This window comes from Nelumbo lutea, chromosome 1 (genome assembly GCF_056320005.1).
Source record: "Nelumbo lutea isolate HS-2025 chromosome 1, American lotus-T2T, whole genome shotgun sequence".
In the NCBI taxonomy this organism is placed as follows: domain Eukaryota; kingdom Viridiplantae; phylum Streptophyta; class Magnoliopsida; order Proteales; family Nelumbonaceae; genus Nelumbo; species Nelumbo lutea.
In genome coordinates this window covers 208061687-208087180 of record NC_142684.1, presented here as the reverse complement: position 1 = coordinate 208087180, position 25494 = coordinate 208061687, and the positions used below count along the sequence as shown (strand labels likewise).

The 25494-nt window shown below is 38.4% G+C and overlaps 1 protein-coding gene across 4 annotated transcripts in view; it reads left to right on the top strand.

The window, feature by feature from the left end:
- Positions 1–25219, top strand: part of LOC148880662 (MraZ) — a 99119-nt gene extending 73900 nt beyond the window's left edge. For 3 of the 4 annotated variants that reach the window (XM_088962637.1, XM_088962639.1, XM_088962636.1), the window contains 6 exons: positions 5436–5624; positions 5708–5994; positions 21689–21896; positions 21994–22233; positions 23715–23800; positions 24577–25219. In XM_088962637.1, the coding sequence (XP_088818763.1) occupies positions 5436–5624; positions 5708–5994; positions 21689–21896; positions 21994–22233; positions 23715–23800; positions 24577–24736 (1170 nt within the window). In that variant the 3' untranslated portion in view covers positions 24737–25219. Of the gene's footprint in view, positions 1–5435; positions 5625–5707; positions 5995–21688; positions 21897–21993; positions 22234–23714; positions 23829–24576 lie in introns of all 4 variants that reach the window. The other variant, XM_088962638.1, reaches the window with a different exon arrangement.
- Positions 25220–25494: the final 275 nt, after the last annotated feature.

Below are 25494 nucleotides of genomic sequence, written 5' to 3'. Positions count from 1 at the left end.
AGATGGCCATTTTTCCTCTCATCTACCCCATTCTGTTGGAGAGTGTTAACACAGGAGGATTCATGCACAATGCCTTCTTTCTGGAAAAATGGGGACAAATTCTGATTAAAATAATTTGTAGCATTATCAGATCGAAACCTTTTAATTTTCACACCAAACTGAGTTTGGACCATGTTATGAAAGTTGGGAAGAATGGTGCCCACATCAGATTTAGACTTTAGAAGAAAAATCCATGTGACCCTAGTGCAATCGTCAATAAAGGTGACAAACCATCTAGAACCAGTAATGTTAGGAATTCGAGAAGGGCCCCATATATCCGAATGAATCAAATAAAAAGGGATTGAAGATCTTTTATTGCTGATTGGGAAAAATACCCTTTTGTGTTTAGCAAATTCACAAACTTCACAATGAAAGGTTTCAACATCAATCCCTTTAAACAAGGAAGGAAACATTGTTTTTAAAACAGAAAATGAAGGATGACCGAAACGAAAGTGATGACGCCAAATTAAATCTTTATTGGAGGTAGATAAGAATGACTCGTGTGTGACATGCATAACAGTGTGAGATGGTTTGCTGGTTGCTTCAAGGTAGTAGAGTCCCATCCCTTTCCTTAGCAAGTCCAATCATCTTCCCCGAAACCTGGTCCTGAAATACATAGTAAGAAGGAAAGAACACAACATTGCAGTTCACATCCTGGGTGAGTTTATGTATAGAGATAAGGCTAGTGGATAACTTAGGAACATGAATAACATTTTTAAGTAATAGGGATAGAGTAATCTAAATATTCCCAATTCCTGTCACTGTGGTGAAAGAACCATCAGCAACAGAAATTTTCCTACTACTAGGACAGGGTGTATAGGTGAGAAAATGTAGTGAAGAGGGTTTCATGTGGTCAGTAGCTCCAAAATCAAGAATCCATGGAAAAACACTAGCCGAGACATGTAATCCTAGAGATAAAGACTCACCTGAGAGAGCAAGAGAGGTAGAATCACTTCCTGGTTTCAAGGATCCCAGGAAACCCCTTAATCTTTCAATTTCTTCATCATTAAATAGCCCCTGACTTGAGTGTTCTTGCTGCGGGATTGTGGAGACATTATGGGCTTGTTGAACTGCTTTCGAAACTCCTCGATTGCCCCATTCCTTGCTGGATGTGGGAGGTTTCCCATGAAGTTTCCAACAGCGATCTTTTGTGTGTCTAGGCTTCTTGCAATAGGTGCACCAGAGGTTATTGTTAGAGTCACGGGTGGTTGTGTCACGAGTCAAGTTGTGATTGTTCTCACCCTTTGAACCACGGTAATTTCCTTCCCTTGCCACCATAGCAGAACCTTCGGGATCTTTAGGCTCAAGCATGATTCCACGACGGCTTTCCTCAGCTCTGACAAGGGCTATAACTTCATTCAGTGGAGGCACTTCTTCTTTGCCGAGAATTTGTATTCGGACCTGATCAAATTCAGCATTCAGTCCAACAAAAAAATCATACACCCTATCTCTTTCAATAAAATTCTTCAAGATCACAGCTTCATCAGGGCACTTTGTCTCAAGAACCCGATAATGATCAAGCTCATGCCACAAATTTTGCAGCAGATTTGCATACTCTATAACGCTTCTGCTCCCTTGTTTGGCCGCCATTGTCTTCACTTTGACCTCATAGACACGAGCAGTGTCATGGGCTTTGGAATAGGTTTGTCAGACAGCGTTCCAAATAGCCCTTGCAGAGGGAAGAAACATACAAGTATCGCTAATCTCGGATGTCATTGAACTCCACAACCATGACATAATCATGGAGCCCTCTTCGTCCCAAGCATCAAAATTTGGCTCGCCCAATTTTGGCCCTGTTCCAAGAAGGTGACCAATTTTTCCTTTTCCCTTCAAATAGGTACGCACTAGTTGTGACCACTTCAAATAGTTCTGGCCATTCAGTCTATATGTTGCCTGAATATTCTGCAAATCACCGGTATGAGGATGAGAATTCGTTGCTCCTTCATCGGTTTGGACGGGAGCACTTATTGCAGTCACGTCGGGCATTGTCAATGGAGGAAGAGAAACACTGCTGATTACAGATCAGCACTAAAGGCCAGAAAAACACGAAAAAAAAAACTGGCAATGAAGGCCAGAAAAGCAGGGGAAAGATTTGGCAATGAAGGTCGGAGAAAAAAAAAATCTCAAGGTTGGCAAACCTAGAGCTCTGATACCATGTTTTGAAATGGTAAAAAACTGATCTTATCATTCCATTGCCAACCGGCATATTTACACAGTAAGCTGCTGCAATAAATAGAAAACATCTTCCTAAATCAATCTATAATTAAGGGACTAACTATTTTAATCCCCATATTTAAGGGATTATACTCTTCCACAATCCTAGGAATACATATTCACACATTCCTATTTTTACACAACTACCAAATATAGATGCTAACTACCAAATATGCATCTAGACCGGTAACCCCATGTTTTCATACAATAACCATAACAGATTATGGTAAGGCACTATTACAAGACTACGGTAGTTTTTCTCACAAGGGAGCTGGATGCAAAAGTGTATTGGTCTAGGAGGTCAGTAAATGCTTTAGCTGACTACCTAGCAAAACAAGGGGTGAATCGGGAGTTTTTGTTTTGTGCAGTGTTGTAAGATTTTTGTTATTCAGGGGTCACCTTTTACTTTGGAAGGTGACAGTTGTTTCTTATGGTTTTATCTAATGAAAGTTACTGTTTCCTATCAAAAAAAAAAGACTACAGTAGTTTTTCTCCCCCTTCATTCAACACTACCTGTAATTAATCACAAAATATTCTAGGAGAGAAGAAAGGAAGAGAGGAGAAGGGAAGGAGACAACGAACAGAATGAAGGAAAATTGAATGGTTTAGTGGCGGCTCCCACTTCACACTAATATAATAATAATAAAATAAATAATTAAAGAGTGGGCCTTGGAAGAAAGAAAATGACAAGAAACCCCCTGCGCCTGAAATATTCATAAAAACACCCCTTACAACATTCCCCTTATGTTGGGTTGTAGATATCATGCATACCCAACTTGAGACATAACTTTTCATGGCGCAGGGTATTCAGTCCTTTTATAAGGACATCCACCACTTGTTCCCTTGGTTCAACAAAAGGTATACAAATTTCACCCCTTTCCCCTTTTTCACAAATGAAGTGCTTGTGAATCTCAATGTGTTTGGTCCACTCATTGAGAACTGGATTATGAGTAATACTGATAGTGGCCTTGTTATCACAATACAATGACATAGGATCTGAATTCCATATACCCAACTCATTTAGGAGGTTTTTCAACCACAACAATTTTGCAACTCCTTGAGACATAGCTCTATACTCAGATTCTGCACTTGACTTTGTCATCACAGACTCTTTCTTACTTCTCCAAGTGACTAAATTTCCTCCTACAAAAGTGCAGTAACCAGTAGTAAACCTATCACCAATAGAACCTGCCCAGTCAATGTTAGTATAGCCTTTTACTTTGTGTGACCATGCTTGGTAAAGAGGAGGCCCCTTCCTGGGTGCTTCTTCAAGTAAGCTAGAACCCTCTCAACAACCTTGAAGTGAGTAGGTCTAGGTGAGTGCATACACTGGCTCAGAACACTCACTGCCAAGGCAATATCCTGCGAAGGCATGAAGAGGTATAACATCCTCCCAATGAGTCTTTGATATTGATGAACATCTAGAACTGTCTAACTCTCACAATTTCCAGGTTTATGACTTGGATCCACAGGAGAATTGGTTGGTTTACACTCTAGTTTCCATGTATCCTTTAACAGATCAAGGGTATACCTCGGGAGATAAAATACCCTTGTCAGACCGAGCTACTTTAATACCGAGGAAAATATTTCATAGGTCCAAGATCTCTTACTTCAAATTGTGAAGCAAAAAATTTCTTCAACTCTTGAATTTCTTCCTCCCAATTTCCTGTAATCACAATATCATCCACATATACAATCAGAATAGCAACCAGCTCACCTCTTCCTTTTACAATGTTTATCAGCTAGGCACTGTACAAAACCAATTTGTTGGACAATACTATTGAACCTCTCAAACCATGCCCTGGGGATTGCTTCAGGCCATATATTTCTTCAAATGACAGACTTTATCCTCACTACCCTTTACCTGAAATCCAGGAGGCTGAACCATATATACTTCCTCATTGAGATCACTATTCAAGAACGTATTCTTTACATCCAATTGATGAAGATGCAAAGAGAAATGACCTAGATATTTAGGGGATAGTTCTTATACTAGAAAAATGGGCCATACATTTATGATCATGTAACTGAATTAATTTTGGATTTCAAGATCCACCTAATGAGACCACAAAAGCATAGTTGTGAGGGCGACGCCTAGGCAACAAGGTGCCCTTGGAGGCTTGCCTTGCCTAATCGCCAAGCAGTTTTCTATAGTGTGTTATAAAAAACTTTTATATTCTTGATTTTTTTAGGTTATAATTGTGAGCTGAATGCAGTATTCGAAGTAGAGAGGAGAAGAAGAAACCCACTTGTATGCTGGAAATGTCGAACTGAACTGCCCAGTCGAACAGCTATTATTTATATTCAAATGTAGTACAATGATACAAGGATTTACTGGAATGCCCCTGATTAGTGATGGGACACCCAGTTAACTTAAAACATTAAACAGACTTAGGCCCATTAATCCAGGCCTAGTTACAGGACAACTTAACTAAAGTATGGGCTAATAAGACTCTTATCAGTCGAACACTCATACAAAGGAGATTTCATTCTAACATTCTAACAATAATTATAAAATAGACAATTTTAAACTAAATTATTCATTTTGTGTGTTTATATACTAATTTCTTTTTATTATTTTCTTATTTGTTAGGGTTTAAACAACACAAACATTGCTAAATGCTATATTGAACCCTCAAAGACTTCAAAACCTGAACCAATAAGTAAGGAAGAACATAAAATGCTGTCCAATCAACACATTTTCTTCTTTTCTTTTCTTTTTTGTTTTGTTTTGTTTTCTTCTTTTCCTATAACAGAAATAGGGGTTCAGCCCCTATATTTTTTGAATTTTCTTTTCTTTCTTCTTTTTCCTCTCGTGAATATGTTGGAATATGTTGATTTTCTGTACTTCAACATGAAGTTTATACTTTTCTTATGAAAATAATGGATATTTATTAAGGAAATATGATTATGGAACCTAGGGAACTACCCAAGGATACATGTTTTTACTTAAAAAAATCCACCGCCTAGGCGCCCCCTGTCACCTAGCCTCGCCTTGGCGCCTTGAAAACTATGCATAAAAGGTAACTCCCTCCCTCTCCTCCATTTCTGTGTACCATACATGCGGAAGCTTCTTCCTTCCCTGCCTTTTGTGAATATATATCCACATTTAAAAAAAAAAAGACTCCCCTCAAGTATTGTGAATTGTCATTTGTTCTTCCTCTGTCATGTAACAAATGCAGGTTGGAGCAACACCAGACTTAATGGTTGCATATATTGATTTCTTCCTTGGTGGTGATGAGAGACGATTAGATGCAGCCTCCAGCATACAGAAGAGATTCCCTATGTGCATTATTTTTGGTGGGGATGGTAGCTACATGTCACCATACAATCTTCATAGTGATATGTTGTTGTCTAATCTTCTCAGTCAGGTATTAATCTTGCTTTTCTTCTATTTCATAGGCATTAGTAATATCAATTAAAATCACCTCACATGTAGAAAATATTTTACCAGCACATCCCTACAGAAATTTGGAATCGCCTTGTTGCTGGTTTGAATGCTCAGTTGAGGACGGTGAGACAGGGATCAATCCGTTCTGCTCTACTTCCTGTTATGAATTGGATAAATAGCCATGGAAATCTCCAACTTGAGTTCCATGGTGTTAGAATCGAGTTGGGATGGTTCCAGGCCACTGCTTCTGGTTATTACCAGCTGGGTATCTTGGTAGCGGTTGGTACTTATTCTCTCCACAACATTAGCCAGTCTGATTCATTGGATACCAGTTATGGTGACCGTCAAAGGTACTTATGAATCGTGCCATTAAGATTTTTCAAAGTAGAGAACTTAGACATGGTTTATTATACAGTTCTTATAGCATCTTATTCCTTTTTATTCATAAGCTCTTAATATACTGTATTGTTTTGGGCAGAAAAAGTTGCCTGGAATTGTTGCTATAACTATACATCTGTTCCCAAGGACAAGATGTAACAAGAATTTCAAACTTTTTTTTAATCCCCAAAATTTACTCTTGGTGGAGGAGTGGCCACTGTGGATTTTATTAATATAATCTAAGTGGGAAAAACCTAGGAGGGGGGGGGGGCATAAAAACCTTACCCCTCAAAGAAGCTATACAAAGGACCATCAGATCATATAAATAAAGGCATCTGATGCACCCTAAATTATCTAAGTCTAAAAAAGGGTAAACCAAAATCATCATTACTTAAAAGATGCTGAATGCTGGAAGGTAAAACAAGAATTTTGAACTTGGACTAGGAAGAAAACAAAAAAAATAGAAAAAGAGCATTGTTATTTTAATATTAAGTATCATCAACAGAGACAAAAGACTTGATCTTAATTTTTGGCTTTTTATCTAGAGAGAATCTCATTATTATTTATTGACGACTTGGCAAATAAAATAATATTTAATAGTTTTTTTTTGCTGAGCTCATCACATTTGAACTGATGTGTGATAAAGAGATTGAGACATTGGCAAGGGATGGGAGCTCACCTTCTTGCTTGAAGGGTTTGAATTGAAGGGGTGACATCTCCCTTGCAGGTGAAGGTAACTCTCAACATGCAAGTAAAGAAGGGGATGGATCAGAGTCGTAGATATGCTGCCCTTACTAAATTCTTCTTTTTAAGGTGGATCTCTAGGGGCTAGGAGCTAATTGAGAACTCAGTTGAGATAAGTTTTTTAGCCCATTGGAGGAGCACAGAAGGGGGTTTTAACCAGTTGGAGGATAGCACTTTTCAGACCTCTTAAGTCTGGAAATGTTGCTTTTCAGATGCCACCTATGTTTGGGTTGGGTCTGATTAGCAGATCTGAAACCCAATTTCAGATCTAAATAGAAAAGAGCCTCCCTAGGTTCTTAACGCACTAAGAGGCATTTCAGACGTGGGCGAAAGACAAAAGAGCCCCCATAGAAATTTGAAATGACCTGTAATGCCCTTCATATAAGCCAAAAATTTAGGCCATTCGACTCCTCCACTCGACGGCGTGGCGCAAGCTTCTCCCTCCACCCTTCTCTCTCTCCCCCTCTCTACGTCCTCTGATTTACAGATCTGCAGATCCATCCAAAGAGAATGCCGATGCTGCTCCCGGTGATGCTACATTTCAGATCTTCTTCTTCTTTCCTGCCATCGCCTCTGCAACTCTCAGTAACAGTGGCGGTTCTTTCCAATTTTATTCTTCTTTTAATAAATTATTTTTTATTTTTTATAAATATTTGTATTAATTATTGACTATTTTAATTTTTATTAATTATTAAATATTTTAATAGTTTTAAGATATTAATTTGATAATTATTAATTTTTTATTGCTTCATGGTCTTTAAGATATCTTAATAGTTTTAAGATATTAATTTAACACTTTTAATATCTTTTTAACTTTTCAGATTTATCAAACGCCACCTAAGAGATCCACTTTTTAGGACTGGAATATAATTGGAATTTTTTTGGGGATCTCATAGGGAAAGGTGGTGGATTAAGGGTATAGCTTCAGTACTGGATTGTTTGCAAACACACTAATTTCAAAATCTTTATTTGTTTCTAGTTAATGACCTTGTTCTGAGTATGGGACAACTAAACATGCATATTTTGTTTGGGCTTATCCTGGGTGGAGGAGGATAACAACCACTTGTTTACATTGCCCTGTTTCTGCTGCAATCTGTGGGCACTTTATTTCTTCCTTGGGTGTATCATGGGTCTTGCCAAATGTTGTGTTGGACCTGTTATTGGTGCTGGGAGCTCCAAGGCCTGTCCAAGCTGGCAAAAAGTCTGTTCCTGCAGTGGTGATTAGTACCATCTGGGCAGAAAGAAATAGAATTTTCCAAAACAGATCAAAGGATGTAAATTGTCTAATTTCCTGTACCTTTGGAAAATTAGTTTCTTGGACTGCAGCTGCAAAAGGTCTCCAGACCAGGGTGTTTGGAGCCCAGCTGAGGATCTAGAAGCCTGTTTGAGTTGTAATATAGTTTGGGGTTCTAGCCCCTGTTTATGACACCTATAGTAGGGCCCCTCTGTAATCTTATTCTGATTCTAATAAAATTACTTTACCTTTCTTCAAAAAAAAATCATGCATATTTTGTTTGGGACCCACTATTAGGAGTAGGCAATGTTTTTAATCTGATTTAGGAGGCCAAATTAGGTTGATTTGTAATTAAACAACCCACTTTATCTAGAATAATAGGACCAACACCAATCTAATGTCTGGAGTCTTTGTGGTGGGATTTTTTATTGGAATTGAGAAACTAAATTAGATTTGATTTGCTGTTAAAGTATATGAGATAAGTTTCTATTTTGAATTAGAAGACAAATCAACTTTGAAGTTAGTGTCGGACTTAGACTGCCTTAAATATATTTGTTTTGAATTAAATTTTGGGAAAAATCCCAATTAGTACACTGTACTTTGGGCCTAGTGCCACTTTTGTCCCCAAACTTTAAAATGCGACAATTCAGTACCCGAACCTTCAAAACGTGACAATCCAGTACCTACCGTTAACTAGCTGTTAACCAGCTGTTAAGTGGCATTTGAAAAAGGCACAGATGCCCTTCAAGTGTCATTTAATTTTGTTTATCAACCATCTAAACATTGGCAAAAAATTAACAGTCCCAAATCCTTGCCTCTTTCATTCAAGAAAGTTGGGGTCTCATTTGAGTGGGCATTTTGGTGACCCCAACTTTCTTGAACAGAAGAGGCAATGATTTGGGACTGTTAATTTTTTGTCAATGTTTGGATGGTTGATAAAGAAAATTAGATGACACTCAAAGGGCGTTTTTGTCTTTTTCAAATGCCACATAATGGCTGGTTAACAGTAAGTTAACGGCAGGTACTGGATTGTCATGCTTTGAAAGTTTGGGTACTAAATTGTCACATTTTAAAGTTTGGGGACCAAAGTGGAACTAGACCCAAAGTACAGGGTACTAATCGCGAATTTTCCCTTAAATTTTTTTATACCCTGATTCCTGAGTGGGTGGCCTGACAATGTCTTTGAAGGGGAAAAACCCTCCTATTTGCAAACTTTGCTTTAATATACGCACACATATAGGTAATGAATAAGTGATGTTACAATTATGTAAAAATAAAAGTTTGAGAAAAGAACTCTTTACTCTACCACTTCTATGGCCCATATTACTTGGAACCAGTGCATATCATTGGGATCTTCAAGATTAGTTTATTGATCTTGAGACATGGGTTCAATCAATGGTCTAGATCTTGGCTAAAAGATCATAAATAGAAATATCCATGTGCATGCCATGTGCATTATTAAATATTTCTGAAATTCTAAAATGCCCTTTTGTTTTAGAGAACAATACTGTCACCTTGTCTGATGGTTTTAGTGACAAAAGGTATGATTTGTCATGATATGAAAGTACAAGGAGCTAAGTTTCACCAAAAATAGTACTAGGTGGTCCCTGTAATTTACCCTACCATTAATAATAGATAAGAGAACTGCATTGAGTACAAATGGATACTTTGTCCTAATTTTACAAAATTTATTGTTTAAGAATTAGATTTTAGGGAGATGAAAGGTGTGGCATTGGAAAAATTTGTAAGATCTCTTCTAAACTGTATGCTCATAGTTTTAAGGACATTACAATTTACAAATTAGTTGATATTCTGAGACTAGAAATATACAGGTTGAACGGCAGAAGGAATATGCTAATCTATTAAGCAAATTGGAGTCATCCAGCTTCTTTGATCCAGATGCAAGATGGTGGAAAGAATGCATCAGAAGATGCTTTTAATTAAGTTAAGCCTTTTTTATGATGTGGTTGTATGAGTCCAAGTGGAGCATTCACAAAGGGCTTTTTTTGGGTAGTTCATTCCCATCAAAGGTGGAGGTAGATCCATGGCTGCTCTGTATGGTATTCTGGCCATCAATTCATAGATTAGTGGCCTTTGTACAAACCAACACATGTTTTATGTCCATCAACCATTTAGAAGATGACCCGGGTTTATTCTTCTTTTAACCCCAAAATTCTCCTAGAGGGGAGTAGACGTTCAAGACTGACAGTCTTGAACCCTAATAGATTTCAGGTTCGTAAATAGAAGAAAAAGTATAGAGAAGAGAGGAGAAAGAGAAGAGAGAGCAGTAGAACACAAGAGTTGAAAGGAGGGACAGAATCTTAATGTTCTGCCATTGCCACTTTATTTAGTATTTATAGATTATGCTCATTACATGGAAAGGACAGATCTGCCCTTAGTATTTACATAACAAATAGAGTAAAATAAAACTGAAATAACCAACTGACCACCAGATAACCCTAGGATGACTAGAACACATTCTACCCTACGAACACAGTGGGACCATAGCTGTGGGGCCCACATCTGTGTTCTCTACACTCCCCCTCAAGTTGGGAATAAATGTTTATCATTCCCAACTTGGAGAGATCCGCCTCTAGCTTCTTCCTTGGTACAACTTTGGTGAGGATATCTGCTAGCTGCATGTTGGATGTGATGTACGGGAGACACTTCTTGTGATGAGACCCTCTCTCGTACAAAATGTCAATCAACTTCAATATGTTTAGTTCTGTCATGCTGCACCGAATTGTGTGCTATATTAATAGCCGCTTAATTATCACAATACAACATCAGGGGCTTCTCATACTCAATACCCAACTCCTCAAGTAGTGATCTCAGCCATAGAATTTCAGCCACTCCGTTAGCCATTGACTTGTATTCAGCTTCAGCACTAGATCGGGAGACAACACTCTGTTTTTTACTCCTCCAAGAGACAATGTTACATCCCACAATGGCACAATATCCAGAGGTAGACCTTCTGTCATCAACACTCCCAGCCCAATCGGCATCCGTATAGACCTCCACCTTCATGTGGTCATTGTTCTTGAACAATATACCTCTACCCGAGCATCTCTTCAAGTATGCTAATATTCTTTCTGCTACAAGGTGTGTGGTTCTAGGAGAATGCAGGTACTGGCTGACAACACTAACTGCATAACTGATATCTGGCCGAGTGAGACAGAGATATAGGAGCTGGGTGTATCCGCAGGCTTGACACCTAACTTTCCAATTTCCGCCAACAGATCTAGAACATATTTCCTCTGAGAGACAAATATCCCCCGTTTAGATCTAGCAACCTCAATACCCAAAAAATACCGTAGTGCACCAAGATCTTTCACCTCAAACTCTTGATGAAGGAGCTGTTTGAGGGACTCAATCTCATGGCTATCATTTCTTGTCACCACGATATCATCAACATATACTGCAAGTAGTGTCAGAGAGGACTCCACCCTCTTGATGAACAATGTATGATCTGACTGGGCCTGTACATAATCGAATTTCCCAAGGGCTAGTCTGAATCTATCAAACCAAGCTCTAGGTGACTGCTTTAAACCATACAATGCCTTATTGAGCCGGCAAACCTTCTTACCTATCTCTGTATCATAGAATCCAGGAGGCAACTGCATGTAAACTTCTTCCTGCAGGTCTCCATTCAGAAAAGCATTTTTAACGTCCATTTGGTACAAAGGCCAAGTGTGGCTTGATGCAAGAGATAATAGAACTCGAATGGTGGTCATCTTGGCTACTGGGGCAAATGTCTCTAAGTAATCTATACCATAAGTTTGGGTGAACCCTTTGCAACTAGCCGAGCTTTGTACCTCTCAATGGAGCCATCCGCATTGTGCTTCACAGTAAATACCCATTTGCATCCAACTGGTTTCTTTCCTTTGGGCAGATCAACTAGCTCCCAGGTATTATTTTTCAACAGGGCATCCATTTCAACTTGCATTGCACCTTTCCACTCCAAGACTGATAGGGCTTCTTGCACTGTTCTTGGAATAGGGACATTAGCAACGGAAGTAAGATAGGACCTGTAGGAGGGAGATAGGCGATCATAGGATAAAAACTGGGAAATGCAGTGGGCTGTAGATGTGGTGCAATGGGAAGGTCAAGGTCGTCTATAGGAGGTGAAGTGGCAACAATGGGTGAAGTGGCAACAATGGAAGGAGTCTCTATGGGCCCTGGGAGTGTAATACCTGGACTTGGAGCCATAGAAGAGGTTGGAGCTGGCCTAGACTACTGACGAACGGGATCAATCTGCCAACATCACCTGTGATAGACTCTCAACTCTTGATCCCTCTGACCACCCTCACTACAGCAGCCCTCATCACCCAATGGAATAGGTAAAGGAACAGCCCCAAAAGTATTAACCCTACCCTCACTACGCTCCCCCTAAAGAAATGGACCCAAATCCCCACTCTCACTGCTCTCCCCCTGAGGAGAAACCCGAGAATAATAGGGTTTCTCCTCAAAGAAAGTAACATCCATGGAGACAAACTTCTTCCCTGAGACAGGATCATAGCAACAATAACCCTTTTGAGTGTGTGCATAACCAAGAAAGATGCATTTGGAGGCCTTTGGTTCGAACTTGGAGTGATGGGGTCCGAGAAGCTGAACAAAATAGGTACAACCAAATGTTTTAAGGGGCAAAAGTAAACAACTCCTCATTTGGGTATAGAAGGGAAAAAGGAGGTTTCATATCAAGAACCCGGGAAGGAACCTAATTAATAAGATATTCCGCCGTGAGGATAGCATCACCCCAGATGAGAATAGGGACATTGGAAGTAAACATAATACTTCTAGCCACCTCCAAGATGTGCCTACTCTTCCTTTCTGCAACCCCATTCTGCTGAGGTGTATGAGGGCAAGTGCTCTGGTGGATAACCCCATGATTAAGAGGGTAAGATGCCAATGGCTTAGCAAAGTATTCCTTTGCATTATCAGATCTAAGAACTTTGATCTTGGCATCAAACTGGGTTAGGATCATTTAGTGGAAGTTTTGGGTCAGGGCGGGACCCTCATCTTGTGAACGCATAAGATGAACCCAAGAAAACCGAGTATGGTCATCAACAAATAACAAAAAATATCTGTACCCACCCATAGAAGGGATGTGATATGGTCCCCAAACATCAGTATGCACAATATCAAAGGAACTATTACTCCTTTTATTACTCAATGAATAAGAGTTTCTACAATGTTTAGCAAACTCACAACTTTCACATTTCAACTGGGACAACTCAACAGACTCAAACAAAGTAGGAAACAGACTCTTTAATGACCGAAAAGACAAATGACCTAATCGGTTCTGCCAAAGCATAACCAGACTCACAATCTGAGAAACAAGTGACTTCTTATCCACCGACTCTTCCCGACGAGAACTCTCCCTGAGCAGATAGATCCCATTCGTCTCACGGCCAATCCCAATCACCTTCTTCATCTCCAGGTCCTGAAAAACACATCGGTTAGGGAAGAAAGTTACTGAGCAGTTCATATGTTTGGTAATACTACTAACTGAAAGAAGGTTAGTATCAAGCTTAGGAACATGCAAGACAGAAGACAAGGAGATAGTATCCAACAGTTTGATGTCACCCTTGCCAGAAATGGGGACAAGAGAGCCATCAGCAATAGATACTTTATCCCTACCAGAAGATAAATGATAAGTGGTAAACAATGAAGGCAAGCTAGTCATATGGTTGGATGCACCTGAATCTATTACCCAACAGGGTTCAGTAGTACCTAGAGCTGAGGCTCGAGTACCTGAATGTGCGAAAGCAGATGTGGCAGGGGCTGATGGTGACTGCGGTGACTGAGTTGAGTTCCCAACCTCCTTTTCCAACTGTATTAGAGCAGCCCAAAGTGCAGCTAAGGTCTCTAAGGGTGTGCCTCTTGTGCCAGACAAGGATGCTGAATCAGTAGTCACGGCCACATGAGCATTACCCTTCTTGCTTCTCAACTTTGCCGGGACCAAATGAGGATGCAGCTTCCAACATGTCTTTTGTGTGTTTAGGTTTCTTACAATGCTCACATACCACATCCATTTTATCTTCCTTCTTCCTGTCCCTCTCTGAATCACCCCTTGATTTGGGTTTAACAGCTACAAGGGCCAGTGAAAGAGGCTGAGGTTGCATCATGACTTTCCTCCTGGTCTCTTCACTATGCACTAAGGAGTATGCCTGAGAGAGGGTCACACTATCTCTGGTCAAAATCTGTTGCCGCACAATATCATACTCTGAATTCAGGCCTGCCAGAAACTCAAACACCCTGTTTGTCTCAATGTACTTTCTATGGGTTTGTGCATCTTTGGGACTCTCCCACTCAAGAGTTTCTAAGTGATCAATCTCATGCCACAGGGACTTCGAGGTAGAGAAGTAAACCGAAACCGGTTTCTCTCCTTGTTTAAGAGTATTCACTTCACATTTCAATTCATATGCTCTAGCAACATTAAGGGGTTGGGAGTAAGTTTCTTTCATAGCATCCCATATCTCCTTGGCTGTCTTTGCCCACAAGTAATTTCGGCTGATATGAGTCTGCATAGAATTACACAGCCATGTCATAACCAAGTAGTTTTCTTGGACCCACTTGCTATACATGGGGTCTCCCTTGGAGGGTTCTTTCACATCTCCCAAGAGATACCCTACTTTACCCCTTCCCCCAATAGCCATCATGGCTAATTGGGCCCATTCCAAATAGTTTGATCCATCAAATCTTACGGTTGTAATCTGAAAACCTGTCTCAGAAACACCACCATAACTCATGTTCCCAAAACTGCCTTCTACCTGATTCTTAAACTCCATTTCGGTCAAGAACCAGTAGTCTAAAAAAATAGGGTTACTACAGTAAAAAACGGCACTTGGACTATCAATCACAATAAAAAATCAGTATAGAACCAATCTGTATTCATGGTATATGTGCATGAAACAGGTATAAGTTTGATCTGAAACCAATTAGCAAACACAACAGCAATAGTCCGTACAGTTTTCACCCCTTAGAAGGGTTCGAAACCCCAAAAAAGATCTGAAAACAGCTTGGAGAATAATCTGATATGCTAAAGCAGAATTAGGGTTTTAGTCCTTAAAAGAAAATTCTCAGCCGCACATTCTAGGCAGTATTGTACGGATAAAACTTGTAGTAGGGTTAATATGAAACCCTAAAACTGATCAATGTCGAGGAGAGAACTTAAAAAAAGCTTCACAGGTAGATCACAAGGTTCGGCCCAGCATTAGGGTTTGCGCAGGGTTAAGACAAAACCCTAGAGAATAGAAGGAAGAAAACCCTAGAGTGGTTCGTCTGCCCTTTCTAGATAGGTCCAACCTATCTTCTCTGATAGTACTTCTCTCAGAAAATAAGAAACTTACAAGAGAATGTTGTTCGCTGCCTTCCAAGGTTACCCGAACCTAGCCTTCTCTGATTCTTCCTGATCACCAACACTCTGCAACCGTGGAAAATCTTCAAACAGCTGCTAAACTCTCTGGCGATCTCCAAGAATCATTCAATGAACTCTACTTTCTCAGCTTCCAGCCTTAGATGGTTCTCATGTGATCGGCTGGACTAAACTCACATGAGAAACCCTAGCTCTGATACCAAGTGGATGTTCAAGACTGCTATCAGTCTTGAACCCTAATAGATTTCAGGTTCGAAAATAGAAGAAAAAGTATAGAGAAGAGAGAGCAGTAGAACACGAGTTGAAAGGAGGGACAGAATCTTAATGTTTTGCCGCCGCCACTTTATTTAGTATTTATAGGTTATGCTCATTACATAGAAAGGACAGATCTGCCCTTAGTATTTACATAACAAATAGAGTAAAATAAAACTGAAATAACCAACTGACCACCAGTTAACCCTAGGATGACTAGAACACATTCTACCCTATGAACACAGTGGGACTATAGATGTGGGGTCCATATCAGTGTTCTCTACAAGGGGAAAAACCTTACCTCTAAAAAGCTATACAAGGAGATCTTCCAACTCATAAAATATACAATAAAACGTTTGAAGGTCTAAAGAAAAGAACAGTAAGATCTAATGTGAATATAGGACAAACACAACCTGTCATCATGAACAAGCAAGGAATTCAAGTCAGAAAAAATAAATTGTCCTAAAGCTCACAGGCCAAGTTAGCTAAAACATCAGCTACCCTATTTCCTTGTCTACATTTATGTATAAAGAAAACTTGTGTGTTTTGCATGATATTTCTAATCAAATTATTCATGTATTCAGTTTTTATTTGGTGTTTAGCTTTGTTTAGAAATCCACTATCTATTGAAAATGAAATAATAGAAAAGAAAAGTAATCAATTAAAAATATTTGACTATTTTTAATTTTTCTTTTATTTCATGCCTATACAAACTTGTTTAACACATCCGAAACAGAATTCTTGAATAGAAAAAACCAATGCTTTAAAAACAATCCACAAATGGAACCGTTTTTCCTTCTAGGTCACAGTTTGGCAGTTCAACCGTCTAGGTTGAACGGATTACCCCATGATGAAATAAATATAATAAAAATATTTAAAAGCGCAATGGGGTTTGCCTCCTTGTACATCAGAAGAGAAAAAGTACAATTCGTTAGAATTTGCTAAACAATTGGATTAACTGAATAAATAATTTGTTTATTCATGACATGGTTCTCATAAAGACATGGCAGTGTAAAGGGTTGTTCCAATGATCTTCAATGAATAATTCCTTTAATTTAGTTAAAATTTGTAATATGGTTAATGGGTTTTGTCAAATTTTGAGTCTTGCAACCTTTTCACCTTTTCGACTTTTTGTCAGATGCCATTTTAGTCTTTGATCTGAGAGAGGAAGCAAGTGTAGTGGGGTGGGAATTCATTTTTAACCTACAAACCATTGTTCGGGCCAAATGATTTGACAGTTCAAATGGCTGGGTTAAGGGTTTTCTGACATTGTCAATGGTTTTTGTTATAATACTGGGTTATAAGACAAATGGAACCAGATTAGTGACTGGTTATCAGGTTGAACGATTCAACCATCCAGATCAATGGTGGTTTAAAAACATTGAAAAAAACTGTTAAATTGCTCGATCCAACGAGCCAGATCAATTCCCCCAATGGAAGTCACATTACTTCCTTTACAACTTTTCAACACTCAGTTCTAGATCTATTGGACACCAAAAAGTGTAGATTGAGGTCACCTAAGAGGGATGGTTGAGTTGCACTCCTTTGAGCTCTCTAATAACTTGTATATTAAGAGAAGAAAAATATAAGGGGGGTGCGAGATCCTATTAGGGTTTCCCAGGAGATAGCTTCTCTCTACTCTTGGATTGGAATCTTCCAACTACTCTTTCTAATCTTTGGTCAGGATTAGAAAGACTTCCTAAAACTGCAAAGCAGTCTAACAACACATTTGTAGTTAAGTCCTCGAGTCTTGGAAATTATCACATGAGCCCTTTCATGCAAAGTAAATTTATAATGCAATCCTTTTGCATTACAATGTCCAAATTTGGTTGGGATGTCGTACAATCATAGTCTAGATCAATCACCATCAAATGGGATTTAATCAATAGTCATACTCCAATGGGGAAACCATCTAAAACTTAGTCTTTTGCTTTGAAGCTCTTTCAATGTTATTGTTAGAATGTGATCACCTAGGCATGTTAACGATTCCAGTTCAATCAGGACACTACAAGACAAGTCCTAAGAAACTTTTTTGTGACTACTAGTGCCACAAAGGCTTTTCCCATATCCACTCTAGACTCCTCTAGAACCAGATTACTAGAATTTTGGTGCAACTAGGGCTCCTCCCCAAGAGTCCTAGTTCAATTAAGATTCTTCTTGATGTTACTTTGAGACTTATGCAGGAATCCTAGCCTCACTGGGGTTCCTCTACTAGAGTCCTGGTCTAACTATGACGAGGCAAAAAAAAAAAAAAAAAAAAAAAAAAAAAAAAAAAAAAAAACAAAACAAAAAAATGTGTAGATATATTCTGTTTTGTATGTTTTTTAGTAGGACCCCAAATTGTTGTTTTGGGTAGCTTTGTTGACAGTTCGGGATCAGGGATATTTTCGTCATTTTATAAGTCAGATTTTTGGTCGGGGGCAGTTGGGTGCATATCTGTTGGGTTTTGGTCTCTTGGGTCTTTTTGTAACAAAAGTTATCTTTTGAGGGTTCATTTGAAGTTAGTTTTGTTCCCAAGGAGTTGCTTGTGAGAGGGAAACATTCTAGGGGGTTTGTGTAAATATTTTAACTGGCTTGTCCAGCAAAGCCAGTAAGTCTTATAAAAGAGAAGGGGGCTGTTTCTATAGGGGTCTTTTTGGTTTTTTCCCTCTTGTTTGAGTTGTAGCTCAGCCCCGATTAGGGTTTTCAAGTATTGGGAGCTGGGTTTTGAGGAGTCAACCCATTTTGGCACCTTCCAATCCCTCTAGCGCTGCATGTCCACATGGGAGGCCAACCCGTTGCCATTGTTACTGTAGCGAAACTGTTCCAGGAGGAATTTTACTTCAGGTTCAGGTTTGAAATCCATAAAATTCCAACTTATTTTGTTGTTTTCAGCTTGGTATTTCTTGTGCTTATTGCTGTATACTTGAGGTATTGCATGTAATTCTGTCCACATCGTGGCATCAGAGCAAGTTCGTTCCTTGGGTTTGGTTCAAAGTTCATTCCTTCTTCTGTTTTTCTATATTATCATGGCTGTAAGGGGTGGACGTGGTAGGAGTGGTAGAAGTCCACAACATGTTACTGTAGAGGTTTTCCAAGAGGCTATAAGAGGACTGCAAGAACAGATTGAACATCTGCTCAACTTGTAGCTCAAAATGCTGCTAGGGATGGTAACGTAGCAAATGATTTGGGGCTAGAAAGAAGAAGACAAGCTCCTAGAGTTGATGAACAACTCACTAACATTATTAGTGAAGAATCAAGTGAAGACATTGAACAACCTGAAGGTGATCAGCATGGAAGTAATAACAACCAGTGGTAGGAAGATCGAATAGTGCAAGCTTTACAATCCAATCAAGGTCATGGTGTTCAACTTCATATTTCTGAGTTTGATGGTGAGTTGGAACTTGAAGAGCTTCTAGACTGGTTGGACAGCATTGAAAATTATTTTGATTGGAAAGAAATGAATGAAGAAAGAAAAGTGAAGCTTGTAACAGCAAAGATGCGTTGGACAGCCTAAGATTGGTGGAAAAATTACCAAAGGGACAGAGAAAGGAAGGGGAAAAGAAAGGTTAGTTCCTGGGGAAGAATGAAAGAGAAGCTGAAATCCCAATTTTTACCATCAGACTATGAGCAAACTCTTTACCAAAGGGTGCAGAATTTAAGGCAACGGGAAAAGAGTGTGAAGGAGTACACAAAAGAGTTTAATAAATTAACTCTTTGGAGTAATATGTCAGAAACTGAACAGCAAAAAATTAGTAGATATATCAATGGTTTGAGGTTGCCAATACAAGATCAAGTCTGCCTACATTGCCCATATAAGGTAAAGGATGCATATCAGCTAGCTCTAAAGGTTGAAGCTCAATTGAGTCGGAGCTTAGGGCAGAGGCTAAGTTCTGTCCAAGGTACATCTTCATCAGTAGGTCGAAGTGTTGGGGCTGTTAGGGGTTGTGGGATCAACCAAAACATGACCTACAGTCCAAGGGACTTCAAATGCAAAAAAGAGCCGTCAAGGGCAGCCTACTATTAGATGTTTCAGGTGTATGGAGTTGGACATCGTTCAAATGAATGTCCTAAGAGAAGGATTGAAGGGCAAACACATTTGGTTAATGAAGTCACTAATGAACAACAAGATAATATAGGCCATGTTGAGGATGGGCAAGTGGCTAAAACTACTGGAGCTAATGCTTCAGAGGAAGAAAACTTGGATGGGGATATTGAGGGTGAAGCTCTAGTGATACGACACTTTATGGTTTCACCTCAAGAACCACTACCAGGGGACTGGTTGAGAAAGAATATCTTTAGAACACATTGTACAGCTAGCAAGAAGTTGTGTAACCTGATTATTGACAGTGGGAGTAGTGAGAATCTTGTTTCTTAAGAGATGGTGGATAAATTACAGCTCAAGATTGTTCAACACCCCCAACCATATCGTATTCTGTGGTTTAACAAAGGAAGTGAAGTAAGAGATTTTTCTAAATGCCTAGTTCATTTTTCTATTGGTAATATATTTGAAGAATCGGTACGGTGTGATGTTGTTCCAGTGGATGCATGCCATATTCTCTTGGGTCGCCCTTGGCAATATGACTGTAAGACCATTCATTATGGAGACAAGAACACATACAACTTTGTGAAAGACGATAAGAAGACAACTCTTAAACCAATGCAACTTGATTCATTTCCAAAGAAGGAAACAAAGTCAACCACTACTCTCTTCACCTCAAATAAATTGGCTCAAGAAGATGGGAATTTGGGTGTTGTTTACTTGCTGGTTACAAAAGAAAGCAAAGAAACACATGTTCCAGAGTTGGTGAAGAAGCTCATGAGTATGTTGATGTGATGCCTAAAGAATTACCCGATGGTCTTCCTCCCCTAAGAGATGTACAACATCGTATAGATTTAATACCAGGAGAAGCATTGCCTAACCTACCCCAAGGAGCACGAGGAGCTCCAAAGAGTAACAAAGTTGTTGAAGAAGGGGCTGATCCGTGAGAGATTAAGCCCATGTTCTGTACCAGCTTTGCTCACACCAAAGAAAGATGGTAGTTGGCGAATGTGTGTTGACAGTTGTGTCATTAACAAGGTTACAGTGAAATGCAGGTTTCCCATACCCCACCTTGATGACATGTTAGACACATTGGCTGGCTCACAAGTCTTTTCGAAGGTAGATCTGAAGAGTGGATACCATCAAATTCGTATCCGAGAGGGGGATGAGTAGAAGACTGCATTCAAAACTAAGGAAGGTCTTTACGGATGGCTGGTTATGCCATTTGGGTTGTCTAATGCTCCTAGCACCTTTATGAGGTTCATGAGCCAAGTTTTAAGGCTGTTTATGGGGAAGTTTGTGGTAATTTATTTTGATGACATACTCATCCATAGCAAAGATCATGACAGCCACTGAGAACACTTGAGAGCAATCTTAGAAGTCTTGAGACAAAATCAGCTATATATAAATTTGAAGAAGTGTAATTTTGTGACAGGTCGGTTGGTGTTTTGGGGGTATGTTGTTTCAGCCAAGGAGATTGAAGTGGATCAAGAAAAAGTTCAAGCTATTCAAGAGTGGCCAACACCAAAGACCTTAACTGAAATTCGTAGTTTCCAAGGGCTAGCAACACCAATACACCCCGTATTGGGTGCATCGTGTTGAAATTTGAAACCTTAACTGTAAATAGAATGCCTTGTAAAGAAAAGTCTCACTTTATTATTAAAGAGAACAAAATACATTGTACATCTGGTTTTGAATGAGCACATGGAAACCTCATTTCCAAAATTTATGCCCAATGGTCTTCATTTCGTTGTAAATATGCTTTCTTAATATATTTGACCAAAACAAAAAAGAGGTAACATGGAAGTTTTGTTCTCCAGAAATAAAGTTACTGTAAAATGATGGAAATATATCTCATGCAAGTTGGGTCTTGATTGTGTTCTCTGTGTTTTCTTCCCCATGTAGACACTTTTAATCCCCTTGGTTCTTATTTATTCCTTAAGTGATGAAGCTGTTATTTATTTTGTTGATTTTGTTCATGTGGCTAAATATATTCAATAAGAATTATGGTTGACTTGAATGGACTTCACATCTCAGGAAAAGTTCTGCTATCGCACGGAAGAGCCTCAAGCAATTGCCACAGGGTCAGCCATTCATTGGCCATGCATTGTCTCGTAAAAGAATCACTGGAGGAGTGAGTGGAGGGATTTTAAATGAAGCAACATTAAAATCCTTGGATTATAAAAGGGATTTCCTATTCCCATTTTCTCTTTTATTACACAACACCAGACCTGTTGGTCTTCAGGTAAGCAGATGCAGCTAATGTATTTTTCATATAATAAAATGGGTAATCGGATTTCTGTTATTTACTCATTTAATATTTGGATATCTCTGTGTTTCAGGAAAGTCTTCAATTCCTGATCTCTATCATGCTTTTAGGAGATCTTATCATCACTCTCCTTACATTGCTTCAGTTCTACTGGATTTCTCTTGGAGCCTTTCTTGCTGTCCTTCTTATTCTTCCTCTGTCTTTGCTCTCTACATTTCCTGCTGGTTTGAATGGTCTTTTCAGTCAAGGTCCTAAAAGAGCTTCACTCTCGCGTGTTTATGCATTGTGGAATGCTACATCTCTGTCCAACATTGTAAGTTATATCTTAAGTTTGTTACCTCAATAGACATGAGAAGTGTCAAATCATTGTTTCTGCATGTTAGAGTGTAATTCTAGTTGATGTATCATACAATTTCCTATGCTTTCTATCTAGGTTTTTATGGAATCCTGTTTTAACTTTCTGTTTCTAGTCGGCCTCTCTGCCCTGATTTTATTTCTGAGCGTTCTTATTTCTTATTTGGTATCTGAGATGTCTGCTGCTCCTGCGTCCTATGAGTGTTTAGTCGGATGCTAATTGTTCTTCTTCCCTTTTTCTTGTCATATAAAATGTTATGCAAGAAAAGAAAAAAAGAAAAACATATTTTACTTGACATGTTTTCATTTAACCTTCTTTGGTGTCCGTGTTTCTTTTTTCTCTTTTTTCCCTTTTCTCTTTTCTGTAAATAGGGTATGATTTTCAGTTGCATAGGCCTATTTAGAGGTTGCATCTCTTTCAAGAAAGAAGCCCCATGAAACCTTTCAGTGATATTTTTTCATAAATGTTTGTTTTGAAGTAAAAATAAGAAACTCACTGAATATTCATTACCACTTTTGATTAGCTGAAAGAACATATATGATTTTTCAACTACTTTTCCCCCCTTGAATTACTTTTTCTTCTTCTAAGGTGGATTGTTATTTCTAGGGGTGTCCATGAAAAACCAAAAAACCGAACCAAACCAAGAAAACTGAACCACAAAATGTGGTTAACCGAACCGATCGGTTCGGTTTCAGTTTGGAATTTTTGAAAAACCGAAGGACTGGTTCGGTTTTCGGTTAACCTACAAAAAAGCTGGCAGTTAACTGAACCAACCAGTATATATATTTATATGTATATTTTATATAATTTTTAATATATGTCACATATTTTCTATATATTATATATAAATATATATTCATTATATATATATATAAATATATACTTATATCATATTTATAATAATCTATTTATAAATATATTATATATTATATATTTTTAAAATATTTATAATATATTATATATCATTTATTATTTATAATATAATATTATACACATAGTTATATAATATATATTATAAATATAAAAAACCGAAGAACCGAACCGGTCAAAAACTGAAACCGGTGGACCGGTTAACCAGTGGTACCAGTTTGGTTTCGGTTTGGAGAAATGGAAAAACAGGTACCACCGGTTCAGTTTGCAAAATATGCCCATGGTTCGGTTAACCGAACCATGGACACCCCTAGTTATTTCCTCGTATGCACTGTTTATTTTGTCAGTTGTGCATAAAGGTGTGTGTTGATGTTTTATCATGAAAATACCATAAAATCAAGTACAAATCTCTCTAGATTAAGTTGCAATGGCATTGTTGGCGACCTTTTTGTATCTTGGGAAGTATGGATATAGTGATAAGGATCTTACAGCTTCCCATGGTTAATTTTCAGTATTTATTTGGGGTACATATTTGTCTGTTTGATGAGATTGCTGTGGTAATCTTGCAGGCTGTGGCTTTTGTCTGTGGCATTTTGCACTATGGTTTCTCCTCTTCCCAGCCACCACAAAAGGAAAATTCATGGAACCTTAGAAGGTGTTGCTTCAACTTCTCTTTAGATGATGTGAGATTTAGATTTTGAGGCTGATTGACCAAGTTATATTAGCTTGCATACATGGTAGAACTTTCAAAGAGATTTCTGTAAAAGAGCCTTCTGAAGTTAATAATATTGCTTCATTTGATGGTCTAGCCTACTTTACATAGATAACACAACTTGTGGCAAACCATATATTCCTTAATGTAAACATTTTTGCGGCACTAGATACCTCAATGTCGAGACAACCACTACCATATTTATTTATTGTTTTTTGGTAGGTCATGTTTATTTTATTGTTAACCATAAACTTTATCAATTTATGAAAAAGAATGGGTAACAATGCACCCTTATAAGTGTTACGCTAACCCAGCTACCTAATCCCCCTTTCATCATGATTTAAGTCTTACATTCAGCCTCCATGGGGGATAATTCCCCAATACAAACTATTCATGTTCATCCCCTTTTGAGCCAATTCATCCACTAGGTTATTTTCCTCAAAAAAAAAAAAAATCACTAGCTTATTGGCTGACCTTTGTCATCATTATCATCTAAGCCTTATTCTAACACAAATCCATTTTTTCCATTCCATTCTATTTAATGTCATATCCAACGTTAAATTATGAGCGTGTAAATCATTTCTTACTACTTCGACCCATGTCCTTCTTGTCTGCCCCTAGCCCTTCTAGAGTTTACGAAGGTACATGTTACTTTTAATATTACATAGTCCTACTCCCATTTCTTTTTGTCTCATGTTGTGTCTTGTTTTTATGGACAGGGAGGATGATAAATGGTGGATTCTTCCTACTTTCCTTCTTCTGGTCAAGGCAGTACAAGCACGCTTTGTTGACTGGCATATAGCAAATCTGGAAATTGAGGATTTTTCTTTATTCAGTAGAGATCCTGAGAGTTTCTGGCTCCATGAGAATCCTTCGTAGCATGGCAGAATCAGAGGCTTCAGAATGAATTAGCAAGCATGACCATACAGTCTAAAAGATTCAAATGAAGGTGGAGAATTTTCTTCAAGCCCAACCATATCATCCTTACTGTAAATATGTCTAAATTTGTAAAATGCATTTGTTATTGCGTGGGGTTCTTTCTGTTCAGCTTGTATTACCACCTAAGGGATTTCGAAGAAAAAGCCATGTGAATAAGTAGGTAGAAGAGAACTCAAAGGTCAAAATTCTTTTTTCACTAGTTATTAATTTATGAGTGAACGGGCAGTCATTTTTCATCCAATCTGCCAGCAGATAAAGAACACAAATTAACTGGACAACCTGTAGCCATCCATTGTATTGACCTTCATATATATTTTTTTCTACCAGGATACCTTTACATATGATAAAAAATGCTGAGGATTTATGGTGCATTAGCAATTTGATTGAGCTGTAATGAAAAAGTTGGGTATGTTTGCGAGTCTATGAGCATGAAGCTTATTCAAACTAGAAGAATTTCTATCATTCTATGATCTACCATTATGTAAGATCTCAATTTTCTGTAATAGATTTTTAATAATCTTTTTTTTTTCTTCTTACCAAGATTTAAGAGTGTTTTATGATGGCATTTATAAACTGTACAAGGCAATCGACAAGTATGTCGTATATGTGAAATGAACACCAAGGAATGCCGCTATCCCGTGACATTGGGATTGGTGATATTTCAACAGCCTTTTTTTTCACATTGCTTCCATCAAACA